The following is a 13,907-nucleotide window of genomic DNA, read 5'->3' on the forward strand; positions in this document are numbered from 1 at the left end:
GGGATTCAGGACAGCAGAAAGAGGAGGTGACATCTGCTGCGTGTCATCAGCACATCAGCATATAGATTGTACTAGAAGCCATAGGACTTTATAGATTGTCCAAGGCCAAGGTTATAGATTAAGAAGAGATGGGGTCCTAGGACAGAGCCTTGAGGGACACCAACAGAGACCGGGCGAGATGAAGAGGTAGTGTGGGAGTAGGAAATGCTAAAAGTGCTGTTGGTAAGGTATGAGGATATCCAGGTTAAGGCGAGGTCTTTGACACCAAAGGTAAAGAGGCTCTGTTGTAGGCAATGGTCAACTGTGTCGAAGGCAGATGACAGATCTAGAAGGAGGAGTATAGAGAATTGTCTGTTAGCTTTGGCTGTAAGTAAGTTATTAGAAAGTTTGGTCAGGGCAGTCTCAGTGGAATGGTGGGGACAGAAGCCAGATTGTAGGTTGCCAAAGAGTGAATTAGATGCAAAGTGAGAGGAAAGTTCAGCATGGACACGCTGCTCAAGGAGTTTGGAAGCAAATGGGAGCAAAGATGTGGGGCGATAGCTAGACATAGGTCAAGGGATGGCATTTTGAGGATAGGTGTGATTGTGGCATGTTTGAAAGCAGAGGGGAAGGTAACAGAAGTTAGTGATAGGTTGAAGAGATGGGTTAGGGATGGAATAAGTGTGGTGGTGAGGTTGGGGAGGAGATGGGATGGGATGGGAGCACAAGTGATGAGGTGTGATTTGGAGAGGAGATGAGCAAGCTCTCCTTCAGTGATTTTGGAGAGGAAAGTATTGACACTTTTTTTTATTCATTTAACACAAAAACCTGATTTAAAGATAGGTAACTTTTTGATTATCATTTCCCTTAACATAGTCAGTAAGCATAAATAAGAAAAGAATAAAAACAGTGCACCAGCATACACCTATTGGTTAATTTGCAGAACCTTATATAAGCTCTTGGATTCATACAGTACAAACCTAGCCAGGGATTTTTTTTCTTGTAGTCCTTGATTTGGTGGGCATAGTAAATTAGGAAAGGCATAACTGAGTGGATTTGGTTAGCATTCCTCTTAGAGCAGTATGAGAGACAGACTACCTCCAGACTTAACTTTCACATTTGCGTCGGTACTTGCCGGTCACAAAGTGTCGGCGTGACGTACCAACCAAAGTTTGTCCTTTCACATTTCCTTCTGTAGTCCCGGGGAGGAAAGAGAGTGAGAGCGAGATTTCCTGCTGGGCATGCGCAGTCAGAAACACTGGATACAACGTACAGAAAAACGTTCCCTTGAACGTTTTTTCAAAAGATGGGCCGTCACATTTTGAAGGATCGAATGCATGACGGAAGAAACGTGTGTCCATCCGTCGTGATACGTCGCTAATACAAGTCTATGGGAAAATGCAGGGTCCTGCAAATATTTTTGCATTTTCAAAAATCAACGAATTGCGACAGCAGAGGAAAGACGGAAATGTGAAAGTAGCCTAACATGTAGCCTTTCTCATGTCATCTAAGCTTGGGACATAAGAAAAAAATGTAGAAGAATGCAGAATACTTTTTATGTATTGATTTTAATTTTTTTTTTTTCCCCTTGAACAGCACAAGCACAGTACACCAAGAACAATGATGATTTTGGTGTCATTAAGGGCCTTTTAGCACTGCATTTTGTCCATATTTGCTTGCGTCCAACAACCCCCGCCTCCTGCAAAACGGGAATCCGACATATGTGGGACATAGACTATAATGGTGCCAACAGAGTCAATGTGTGCTTTGTCATTTGGACGTATGAGCTTACTGGAAGATGATATCCACACTTAGTACACTACCTCTGGTTGTCCACACATTGCCTCCTGGATATCCTTTTTCATTACATGGTGTCTTTGGCAGTGCTATTAAAGACCCAGCTTCCATGATCTTTCTCTCCTTGTATGTATCTTGGATCTGCGGCAGACATTTTTCTGAGCTATCAATGGTGTTTTGGTCCCACAACCCAGCCATTTGAGTACATCATTTCACCTATCATTACCATATCCTCTATCTGAGTTAAACCCCATTTTTCACCATTGTCTTCCAGTTTTATCCTACTGAACCTAATCTAGGAGGATCCCAACGTGGAGCTCCCTGTCACTAGATTGTTTATTGGGGAGCAAAATAATTGAACTGAGGTTTTCCAAACCAGAAAACCTATGCAATATTGAAATCAACAAGGGGAAATTAATTGATCAATGGTGTAAAGTCTATACAAGAAAAATATGAAAAGCCTCAACGTGACAATGTCACTGCCTCCATAAATGAGCACAACAATCCATACTGCTGACCAACAGTGTACGACAGAAAAAAGGAAGGGAGGATTTTTACGTCAAAAGATAAAAATGTCTTTTATTTCACCTGTTTAAAACGGGGATATCCATAGTTAAAAATGAGAACGATTCTGACGCGTTTCTGGCATAGCTTCCCTTCGTCATTGACTATGAATTGATCAACAACTAAGGGAAGCTATGCCAGAAACACGTCAGAATATTTCTCATTATTAACTATGGATATCCCCATTTGAAACGGATGACAAAAAAGACAGTTTTATCTTTTGATGAATTAATCCTCCTTTCCTGTTGGCGATCAAGGGCGCAAGTTTATGATCTTTACCGTGTCCTTTAGTTACTTCACGAAAAATTGGCACATTCGGTCTGCCGGAAAATTCATCTGCATGATTGACCAGGGCGTCTTTTATGGCGTCATATCCACATATGACAACAACTTTCTCTTCTCCTAATTTTAAGGTGTACATGGGTCCAAACTTCTTAGACAGCTGGAAAGAACATGATGTTATTTTTAGTGTGTTTCTTAATGACACGTCTCCTGGTGTTTGTTCTTAAGCAGCTTCTACTGTAACTGAAGAACGAAATTCCTTATAGAGGTTTTCCCATTTTATGTTATAAACCTAAAAGAAGATGAACACCTTGGGGGATTCTTTTTCTACTTAATGAGATCCTGTGATCGGGTCAAAAGTGTCCAGTTTTTGCTTTTACTTTGTTAAAACTGCTCCTCTGAGTATTATATATCTATATATATATATTTATAGATATATATATATATAAATCTGCCTTATGGTTCTGGAAATATGGATTAAATATGGATGATCGATCGGATTAATTTATTTTATATTTTGATAGACTGGACATTTCTGAAAGCAGAGATGCCAAATATGTGTATTATTTTATATTCTTTTCAATGGGGCAAAAGGGAGATGATTTGAACTTTTGTACTTTCTTATTTTTTTTCGTATTTATAAAACTTTTTTTTTATATTTTTACTTTATTTAATAGTCCCTTAGGGGATTTGAAGAAGTGATCGTCAAATCACCTGTGCTATACATAGCAGGGCTTCAGTAAATCACAATCTCCTATGAACTCCTGTCACGATCCAGCGTTTACAGGTGGATCGTAATATTAGCAGACCCTAGGCTGTCGTGACAACCTATCGATGCTCCGTAATCAAATCACAGGTGCGCCGATGGGGGAGTGGAATGATGCACGCCCCTGTCAGAGATTGACAACGGGATTTGACAGGTTAACATCTGCTCTACCGGCTGCCGTTAAAGGAACATGATGGCTGATTAAACCAGCAGTAGGAGATCTGGTCATCAGTTTTACGTCAGAACCCTTCTACCAAAAGTGTGTAAAAAAGGGAAGGTTTTACACCTAATATTTTTTGCATTTTTTTCATGGCGAGGAAAAAGTTATTTATTATCTCCACTATATGTAGCTTATTCTTAAACCTTCAGAGAAACAGAATCAGGACCCTTCAGGATAAAATAATCATGAAATCTGAATATTACCTGATGCATTGTCAGATATGGTCTATTCCGGTCTAGAATGTGCAGATTTCCAATGATTGGAAGCGTCCATGGTCCGGGGGGCAAGTTGTAGACATTTTTGTTCCACCCGTAGATAAACAGGACAATAAAAAGACACAGAATAATAGATAGAACCAATGTGATGGGATCTGAAATGTTCATGGTGACAGGAAAGGTTTCTATGGAAAGACAAAAAAAAAAATTATTAACCCGATTTCTTTTTTTGTTGTCTATGGCTCATGTGGTTCAAGAATTTTGTACAAAATATAAAGTTGTTCTTTTTTTTAACATCTCCAGCTGTTTTTCAGAGTTTCTAATGTAAAAAGTAGCACGTTTTGCAGAAAAAAAATGCAAAAATTGCACAATAAAGTCCGATGTACATGAAATCACTACAGGTGATGGTACTGGAGTAGATTAGCCACAAATTTTTCAAAAAGTTGCAATTGACGAGTAAGACAAAAACATCTAAAAAACCTTTAATATTACCAGATAAGCAAAAACAAAAGCTAGCCAAATACATATAAAATAGACTTTAAAAGGGATCAAATGGAAAGAAGAATTTAGTGCAAAAAAGTCCAAAATACCAAACATTTTACCAAAATCAGGTGCAAATGCAATAATGAATCAGATCCTTCATGTCGAAGCTAGCAACAACTCCCATACACAGAGGTGAGTGTCATTTATTTATATATTTATTTATTTTACTCGCTTATATAGCGCCATCAGTGCTTTGCAGAAATCATCATCACCATTTGGGTTCACAATCTACATTCCAGATCAGTATGTCTTTGTAGTATGAAAGGAAACTGGAGAACCTGGAAGAAACTCTCACAAACACTGAGGAATCATACAAAGTCCTTGCATAAGGTGTAATCCTCTAAAAACCCATTCTGTGGTTCTACAAAGGACCTCAGATAAACTTACTACATTGCCTTCCTGAGTGACAGTTCCTCGCACACAGTTATTAGTTTCCTTGCCGTCTTTGGTATGGCACCTTCTCTTCACACTCAGTGATCAGCTGAAGGTCTCCTATGATCTCCTTGACCCTCACTGTTGGTTTGCCTTCAACCCTCACTTATGATACAGGATTCATCATAACACACTTAGGGATCAGCTGAAGGTCTCCTATGATCTCCTTGACCCTCACTGTTGGTTTGCCTTCAATCCTCACTTATGATACAGGATTCATGATAACACACTTAGGGATCAGCTTACAGTTTTCTCTGATCTCATTGCCCCTCACAGTTGGTTATCCCTTCGCCCCTAACATCTGATACAGAAGCCGAAAGGACACGCTCGCAGCTTATTGCTTTCTGTCCCACGACCAGGTTGAGTCACCATTATCCTACTGCACATCCAAGAGTGCAAACTCCTCATCCACTACATGTCTCATGCTAACTATCAAACAAAGGCGTACATGAAACGTTAGGACTTTGTTGTAAAATGGTGGTGGATTATTCTTCAACTCACTTTCAAGCTCTGCTCTTAAAAACTATTCTTCCAAAAGTGTGCTATCTATTGTCTAAATACGGCGTCTATCATATCATACCTTTATCTTTGCGGTGGTCAGAGTATGGTCTCCCTTTTAGTCTGCAGTAATATTCAGATTATAAGCTGAAGGTCCAGGACAAGATCTAGCTCTTCTGCGTGATTTCCCTGTTCTGATCACATTGCCTCACACCAAAGCTGTAATCAGATATATATAAGCCTGCCAGATATTCAGCCCATAAAGACTGCAGAGATGTAATACTGATATCTGATCTCTTATCTGGGCAATTATCTGAAGTTATACTTGATTAAATTATTAACTAAAATATTTCAATTGATTTATACATTAGGAAAATATACTCTGTTCGGACCCTCCACTCTTAAGGTACCTTCACACTGAACGATATCGCTAGCGATCCATGACGTTTCAGTGTCCTGGCTAGCGATATCGTTGAGTTTGACAGGCAGCAGCCATCGTTGGTCGAGCAGAAAGTCCAGAACTTTATTTCGTCGCTGGACTCCCGCAGACATCACTGAATCGGCGTATGTGACGCCGATTCAGCGATGTCTTCACTGGTAACCAGGGTAAACATCGGGTTACTAAGCGCAGGGCCGCGCTTAGTAACCCGATGTTTACCCTGGTAACCAGCGTAAACGTTAAAAAAAAACAAACACTACATACAGTACTTACATTCCGGTGTCTGTCCCCCGGCGCTGTGTTTCTCTGCACTGTGTAAATCGCTGGCCGGAAAGCAGAGCACAGCGGTGACGTCACCGCTCTGCTTTCCGTCTGGCGCTCACAGTCAGTGCAGAGAAGCTGAGCGCCGGGGACAGACACCGGAATGTAAGTATGTAGTGTTTGGTTTTTTTTACGTTTACGCTGGTAACCAGGGTAAACATCGGGTTACTAAGCGCGGCCCTGCGCTTAGTAACCCGATGTTTACCCTGGTTACCAGGGGACTTCGCATAGTTGGTCGCTGGAGAGCTGTCTGTGTGACAGCTCTCCAACCACCACACAGCGACGCTGCAGCGATCGGGATCGTTGTCTAGATCGCTGCAGCGTCGCTAAATGTGACGGTACCTTTATCCGGAACCGAGGTGAAGTAGAAATAGTATCTCTCCATCTGGATGACCAAATAGTCCAAGACTTGCACAGACAGGTGGTAGCGCTGAAGAGGAATCTCAGATTTTTAATTCCTGCAGTATAATTTACCACTGATCGATGGAGGTTCCTGCAGTGGGACAATTTGTGATTTGCCTACTGTGGACCCTTTGGGCAAAAAATAGGTTAACTATGGAATTAGTCTTTTTTAAAAAGGTACAAAACCTACTTTCATATTTCCGATTCTGGATTTGCGAATTAATGAGACTGAATATAACTATAGAATAGTTCAAAGTCAAAGGCATCCAGCAGCCGAAGTGGACAAAGAAGTATGATATTTATTTTTGCAGTGCAATCCAAGCAATAACTTAAACTCCCCTATGAGAAAGCCATCATGCGAAACGCGCAACAGGGGTCATGGGAAGGTCATCTTGTAGTCCTGACTTATGATGGGTGAGCATTGATTGTGTTACATTAACATGTGCTGATTTGACCTTGTGGTGCTTTGTTTACTGTTACACTTGTGGGATTACTGCATGATTGTTATTCTTTGCACCTGGTCTTTAACTGTTTACATAGCAACACTTATTTTTGCTCTCCCAGGTCATACAGGGGGACTTGTGACCTGCACTTTGTGTACCTGTTTTTGTTTCCTCCTTTTTTTCATATTTTTTTAAATTATGTTTTATGTGATTTTTGTATGTCAAATTATTTAAGGAAAATTACTTTTTAATTATTTACTCTTTGGTGTTTTTGGTACTCCTTTCTTTGGTATAAAATAACTTAAACAGTTTGTCTGGTCTAAAATGATAAGTCTGCAGGCTTTTGAATCCTCTCAGTGCACCCACTGTGCTCTGCAAGGATTCGCCGGTTTCTGAGTTGGGTCCAGCGAATACCTATGAGTTATTCATACTCTCAGTCAGAGGCCATCTAATAGGAATGGCTTAACTCCATACACTTGTATTGGGCAAGGCCATGTCCACTAGACCAGCAGCTTGAGCAATGTCTATTACCAGAAAGCCAGTGCAGCTTCCATGCTTAACATGGGATGGCAGATGTGGTCTTTGCTGTTCATAATCTCCAGGAAAAGTGCCAGGAACAACACAGGAACCTTCTCGTGACCTTTGTCAACTTAACCAAGGCTTTCAAGACATTCAACAGAGGCGGCTTGTGGAAAATCGTGGGAAAGTTTGGCTCTCCTAGCAAGTTCATCAAAATCGTCAGGCAGCCCCATGAATATAGTTACAAATGGTGTAAAACAAGGCTGTGCACTCATCCTTGTCAAATACAGGACTGACCGCAAGCTATTCAACCCTAGCTGACTGTCAAAAAGGTACATGAGACTGGTCTTTAACTGTTTATGAGTCGCCCGCCAGAGCACTGGGGATACTCGGTACAGGGTCATGGTGGCAGTGAAAGTTCGTGATGCCACCTGTGGTTTTTGGTGATTGACGCTGCTTAAAGGAGTCCTCTGGGGGTGATGGTGCTGCAGCAAAGATGGTGTCGCTTCCCACAGGTGAAGCAGGGTCCGCAGGGCTCCCAGTGTGCTGGCAGGGATGGTGAATGCCAGCAAATAAATGGAGGACACAGGGTTGCAGTCTTTACCTGGTTTACTGATGTAGAACAGCCTCAGTCCAGGGTACCGGCAACAGGTGTCGATGGAGTCCAGGTAGCCTGAAGACAAGAGGAAATCCCTTTGCCAGGCTAGTTTGGGAGCATTCCACTTTGGTCCTGAGTTACTATCTGTCCTAGGACAGTCTGTGCATGGTAGGCAACTTGAGCCGTCTCTTGGGGTCTCTGTACATGGTGACTCCAGGCTCTAATTGTTGCTGTACCTCTGGGATTATGTGGGCAAGTCACTTTTAGCTACCTGTCCTCTGGTTCTGCAGTTCCTCACGACCTCGGGCTCCCAGTGCCTGGTTCCTGTTCTTTAGCTTAGAGGGGCTCAATCGCAGCCCTCCTCTAGCTTTTAAGTTCCTCTGTGCTCCTTCACTGTCTGCTACCAACTGTCAACTGTCTGCTTGTCTGCATCATACTAACTGACTCCTCCTCCAGACCAGGATGTATTTAGGGAAGTTCCACTTAAACCGGGTTTCAAGCTCCCCCTTCTGGCCTGGAGTCAGAAAGTGCTGCATGTAAGATTACCTGCCAAAGGGATCCCTCCTGTTTCCAGGCATGGCATTGCCCTTCCAGAGAGGAAGGCAACACCACTGTGGTACCCGAACTCCTGGGGTGCCACATTTACACAGCAACACTTCATTTTGTTCTCCAAGATCATACAGGGAACTTGTGAACTTCCCTTTGTGTACCTTTGTGTACCATGACTGTTTGTTTGCTGATGACTGCACACTCAAGGCCAACATAGAACAGCCGATGCAGCGTGAAATGTTTTTCACAAGCTTGTGACAACTTCAGTCTCATTATCATTACTAGAAAGACCAAGGTTATGGATGAACCTGCTCCAGAAAAACCATACCAAGAAACATTATGGTGAAGAACAACAAACCTCTGGACCATTTAGCTTTGTGAGGCAGGATAACCTCAGGAGCACGTGCAGCTGAAGACAGGAGAATCTTTGAGGTTAAGTGAAAGCAAGCTGTGCGCAATGCACAAGCAGTATATCCTGTCCTGACTACATTTACTTATGTGTTGTGATTTCTGCTTTTGGGTTCCCTCCAGTGGTTGTAGGTGGGAATGCAGTTGTCTCTGAGTCGCAGTCCTGGCCAGGTGTATCTGCTGATTGCAGTTCTGACTGGGATATTTAGGTGTGCAGGATTCATTAGTCCTTGCCAGTTGTCAATGTTTCTTTTGAAGTGTTGGATCACTTTCTGGCTTCTCCTGCTTAGCTGCCAATTCAGCAAAGATAAGTGTCTGTTTCTTTTTCTGTGGCACACATGCAGTGTGCTTATATTCTGTGCTATTCATTTGTTTTTCTCTTGTCCAGTTTAGACTGTGTCAGTGTTTTCTCAGTCTTGTTGGATTCTCTGGAGTTGCAGATATACGCTGCACATCTTTAGTTAGATGGTGGAGTTTTTGTATTTTCTGCTGTGGATATTTTTGGAAGGATTTTTAATACTGACCGCTTAGTATAATAATGATGCTTTGGCAGCAATTTTCAGAAAGGGTCTTTCTAAATCCATTAAAGATGTTATGGTGGGATTTCCCACACCTTCCGGTCTGAGTGATTCTATGTCTCTGGCCATTCAGATTGACCGGCGCTTGCGGGATCGCAGAACTGTGCGCGCTGTGGCGTTATCCTCAGAGCAAATTCCTGAGCCAATGCAGTGTGATAGGATTCTATCTAGAACGGAACGACAAGGTTTCAGACGTCAGAATAGGTTGTGTTATTATTGTGGCGACGCTTCTCATGTCATTTCTGTCTGTCCTAAGCGGACAAAGAGGATCGCCAGTTCAATTACCATCAGTACTGTACAACCTAAATTTTTGTTATCTGTGTCCTTGATCTGCTCATTGTCATCATTTTCTGTCATGGCATTTGTGGATTCAGGCGCCGCCTGGAACTTAATGGACTTTGAGTTTGCCAAGCGTTGTGGTTTTCCCTTGCAGCCTTTGCAGAACCCTATTCCTTTAAGAGGCATTGATGCTACACCCTTGGCTAAAAATAAGCCCCAGTTTTGGACACAGGTGACCATGCGCATGGCGCCAGCCCATCAGGAAGATTGTCGATTTCTGGTGTTGCATAATTTGCATGATGCTATCGTGCTGGCTGGGTTTTCCTTGGTTGCAGGTACATAATCCTGTGTTGGATTGGAAGTCCATATCTGTGACTAGTTGGGGTTGTCAGGGGGTTCATAATGATGTTCCTTTGATGTCAATCTCCTCTTCTTCCTCTTCTGAAATTCCAGAGTTTTTGTCTGATTTTCAGGATGTATTCGATGAGCCCAAGTCCAGTTTCCTTCCACCGCACAGGGACTGCGATTGTGCTATTGACTTAATTCCAGGCTGTAGGTTTCCTAAGGGTCGACTTTTCAACCTGTCTGTGGCTGAACATACCGCCATGTGGAGCTATATTAAGGAGTCTTTGGAGAAAGGGCATATTCGACCATCTTCTTCACCGTTGGAAGCGGGGTTCTTTTTTGTTGCTAAAAAGGATGGTTCCTTGAGACCTTGTATTGATTATCGCCTCTTGAGTAAGATCACGGTCAAGTTTCAATACCCTTTACCTTTGCTTTCCGATTTGTTTGCTAGGATTAAGGGAGCTAGTTGGTTTACGAAGATTGACCTTCGGGGGGCATATAATCTTGTTCGTATTAAGCAGGGTGATGAATGGAAAACTGCGTTTAACACGCCCGAAGGCCATTTTGAATACCTTGTGATGCCATTCAGACTCTCTAATGCTCCATCTGTTTTTCAGTCCTTCATGCATGATATCTTCCGGACTTATCTTGATAAATTCTTGATTGTATATTTGAACGATATTTTGATTTTTTCCGATGATTGGGAGTCTCACGTTCAACAGGTCAGGATGGTATTTCAGATCCTTCGTGACAATGCTTTGTTTGTGAAAGGGTCTAAGTGTCTCTTTGGGGTGCAGAAGGTTTCTTTTTTGGACTTTATTTTTTCTCCCTCGTCTATAGAGATGGATCCGGTTAAAGTTCAGGCCATTCATGATTGGATTCAGCCCACATCCGTGAAGAGCCTTCAGAAATTTTTGGGTTTTGCAAATTTTTATCGCCGTTTCATTGCTAATTTTTCCAGCGAGGTTAAACCCTTGACCGATTTGACGTGGAAAGGCGCTGATGTGGCGAATTGGTCCTCTGCGGCTGTCTCTGCCTTTCAGGAGCATAAACGTCGATTTACTTCTGCTCCGGTGTTGCACCAACCGGATGTTTCTCTTCCGTTTCAGGTTGAGGATGATGCTTCTGAGATTGGGGCAGGGGCCGTTTTGTCTCAGAGGGATCCTGTTGGTTCCTTAATGAAAACGTGTGCCTTCTTTTCCCGTAAGTTTTTGCCTGCTGAACGCAATTACGATGTCGGCAATCGGGAGTTGTTGGCTATGAAGTGGGCGTTTGAGGAGTGGTGACATTGGCTTGAGGGAGCTAAGCACTGTATTGTGGTCTTGAACGATCATAACAATCTGATTTACCTCGAGTCTGCCAAACGGCTGAAAACTAGACAGGCTCGATGGTCCTTGTTTTTTTCCCGTTTTGATTTCATGGTCTCGTACCTTCCGGGTTCTAAGAATATTAAGGCTGATGCCCTCTCTAGGAGTTTTTTGCCTGATTCTCCTGAGGTCTTAGAACCGGTCGGTATTCTGAAAGAAGGGGTGGTCCTTTCTGCCATTTCCCCTGATTTACGATGGGTTCTTCAGGAATTTCAGGCTGACAAACCTGACCGCTGTCCTGTGGGGAAACTGTTTGTTCTTGACAGATGGACTAGTAGAGTGATTTCTGAGGTTCACTGTTCCATGTTGGCTTGTCATCCTGGCATTTTTGGTACCAGAGACTTGGTTGGTAGGTCCTTTTGGTGGCCTTCTTTGTCGCGTGATGTGCGTTTTTTTTGTGCAGTCCTGTGGGACTTGTGCACAGGCCAAGCCTTGTTGTTCCCATGCTAGTGGGTTGCTTTTGCCATTGCCAGTCCCTGAGAGGCCCTGGACGCATATTTCGATGGATTTTATTTCTGATCTTCCAGTCTCCCAGAAGATGTCAGTTATCTGGGTTGTTTGTGACCGGTTCTCTAAGATGGTTCATTTGGTGCCTTTGCCTAAATTGCCTTCCTCTTCAGATTTGGTTCCGTTGTTTTTTCAGCATGTGGTTCGTTTGCATGGTATTCCGGAAAATATTGTGTCCGACAGAGGTTCCCGATTTCTTTCTAGGTTTTGGCGGGCCTTTTGTGCTAGGCTGTGCATTGATTTGTCTTTTTCTTCTGCATTTCATCCTCAGACAAATGGCCAGACCGAGCGAACTAATCAGACTTTGGAGACTTATTTGAGATGCTTTGTGTCTGCTGATCAGGGTGATTGGGTGGCCTTCTTGCCATTGGCCGAGTTTGCTCTTAATAATCGGGCTAGTTCGGCTACTTTGGTTTCGCCTTTCTTTTGTAATTTTGGTTTTCATCCTCGTTTTTCTTCTGGGCAGGTTGAGCCTTCTGACTGTCCTGGTGTGGATTCTGTGGTTGACAGGTTGCAGCAGATTTGGGCTCATGTGGTGGACAATTTGGTGTTGTCTCAGGAGGAGGCTCAACGTTTTGCTAACCATCGTCGGTGTGTTGGTTCCTAGCTTCGGGTTGGGGATCTGGTCTGGTTGTCTTCCCATCATGTTCCTATGAAGGTTTCTTCCCCTAAGTTTAAGCCTCGGTTTATTGGTCCTTATAAGATTTCTGAGATTATTAATCCGGTGTCTTTTCGTTTGGCGCATCCGGCCTCTTTTGCTATCCATAATGTCTTCCTTAGATCTTTATTGCGGAAATATGTGGTGCCCGTTGTTCCCTCTGTTGATCCTCCGGCCCCTGTGTTGGTTGATGGAGAGTTGGAGTATGTGGTTGAGAAGATTTTGGATTCTCGTTTTTCGAGGCGGAGGCTTCAGTACCTTGTCAAATGGAAGGGTTATGGCCAGGAGGATAATTCTTGGGTTTTTGCTGCTGATTTGGTCCGTGCCTTTCATCTGGTTCATCCTGATCGTCCTGGGGGCCCTGGTGAGGGTTCGGTGACCCCTACTCAAGGGGGGGTACTGTTGTGAATTCTGCTTTTGGGTTCCCTCCAGTGGTTGTAGGTGGGAATGCAGTTGTCTCTGAGTCGCAGTCCTGGCCAGGTGTATCTGCTGATTGCAGTTCTGACTGGGATATTTAGGTGTGCAGGATTCATTAGTCCTTGCCAGTTATCAATGTTTCTTGTGAAGTGGGCAGCACGGTGGCTCAGTGGGGCAGCACGGTGGCTCAGTGGATAGCACTGCAGCCTTGCAGCGCTGGGGTCCTGGGTTCGAATCCCACCCAGGACAACATCTGCAAAGAGTTTGTATGTTCTCTCCGTGTTTGCGTGGGTTTCCTCCGGGTACTCCGGTTTCCTCCCACATTCCAAAGACATACTGATAGGGAATCTAGATTGTGAGCCCCATCAGGGACAGTGATGATAATGTGTGCAAAACTGTAAAGCGCTGCGGAATATGTTAGCGCTATATAAAAATAAAGATTATTATTATTATAAGTGTTGGATCACTTTCTGGCTTCTCCTGCTTAGCTGCCAATTCAGCAAAGATAAGTGTCTGTTTCTTTTTCTGTGGCACACATGCAGTGTGCTTATATTCTGTGCTATTCATTTGTTTTTCTCTTGTCCAGCTTAGACTGTGTCAGTGTTTTCTCAGTCTTGTTGGATTCTCTGGAGTTGCAGATATACGCTCCACATCTTTAGTTAGATGGTGGAGTTTTTGTATTTTCTGCTGTGGATATTTTTGGAAGGATTTTTAATACTGACCGCTTAGTATCCTGTCCTATCCTTTCCTATTTAGCTAGTGTGGCCTCATTTGCTAAATC

The 13,907-nt window shown here is 43.1% G+C and overlaps 1 protein-coding gene across 2 annotated transcripts in view; it reads right to left on the minus strand.

The window, feature by feature from the left end:
- The window catches only part of LOC138638718 (cytochrome P450 2K6-like), a 101,055-nt gene extending 95,489 nt beyond the window's left edge, over positions 1-5,566 (minus strand). The window contains exons 1-3 of one of the 2 annotated variants that reach the window (XM_069728241.1): positions 5,379-5,566; positions 3,812-4,008; positions 2,620-2,782 (exon numbers count right to left, since the gene is read on the minus strand). In XM_069728241.1, coding sequence (XP_069584342.1) covers positions 2,620-2,782; positions 3,812-3,991 — 343 coding nt within the window. In that variant the 5' untranslated portion in view covers positions 3,992-4,008; positions 5,379-5,566. The remainder of the gene's footprint in view (positions 1-2,619; positions 2,783-3,811; positions 4,009-5,378) is intronic. The other variant, XM_069728243.1, reaches the window with a different exon arrangement.
- Between the last annotated feature and the right edge of the window lie 8,341 nt (positions 5,567-13,907).

The sequence above is a fragment of the Ranitomeya imitator genome, chromosome 5, assembly GCF_032444005.1.
Source record: "Ranitomeya imitator isolate aRanImi1 chromosome 5, aRanImi1.pri, whole genome shotgun sequence".
In the NCBI taxonomy this organism is placed as follows: domain Eukaryota; kingdom Metazoa; phylum Chordata; class Amphibia; order Anura; family Dendrobatidae; genus Ranitomeya; species Ranitomeya imitator.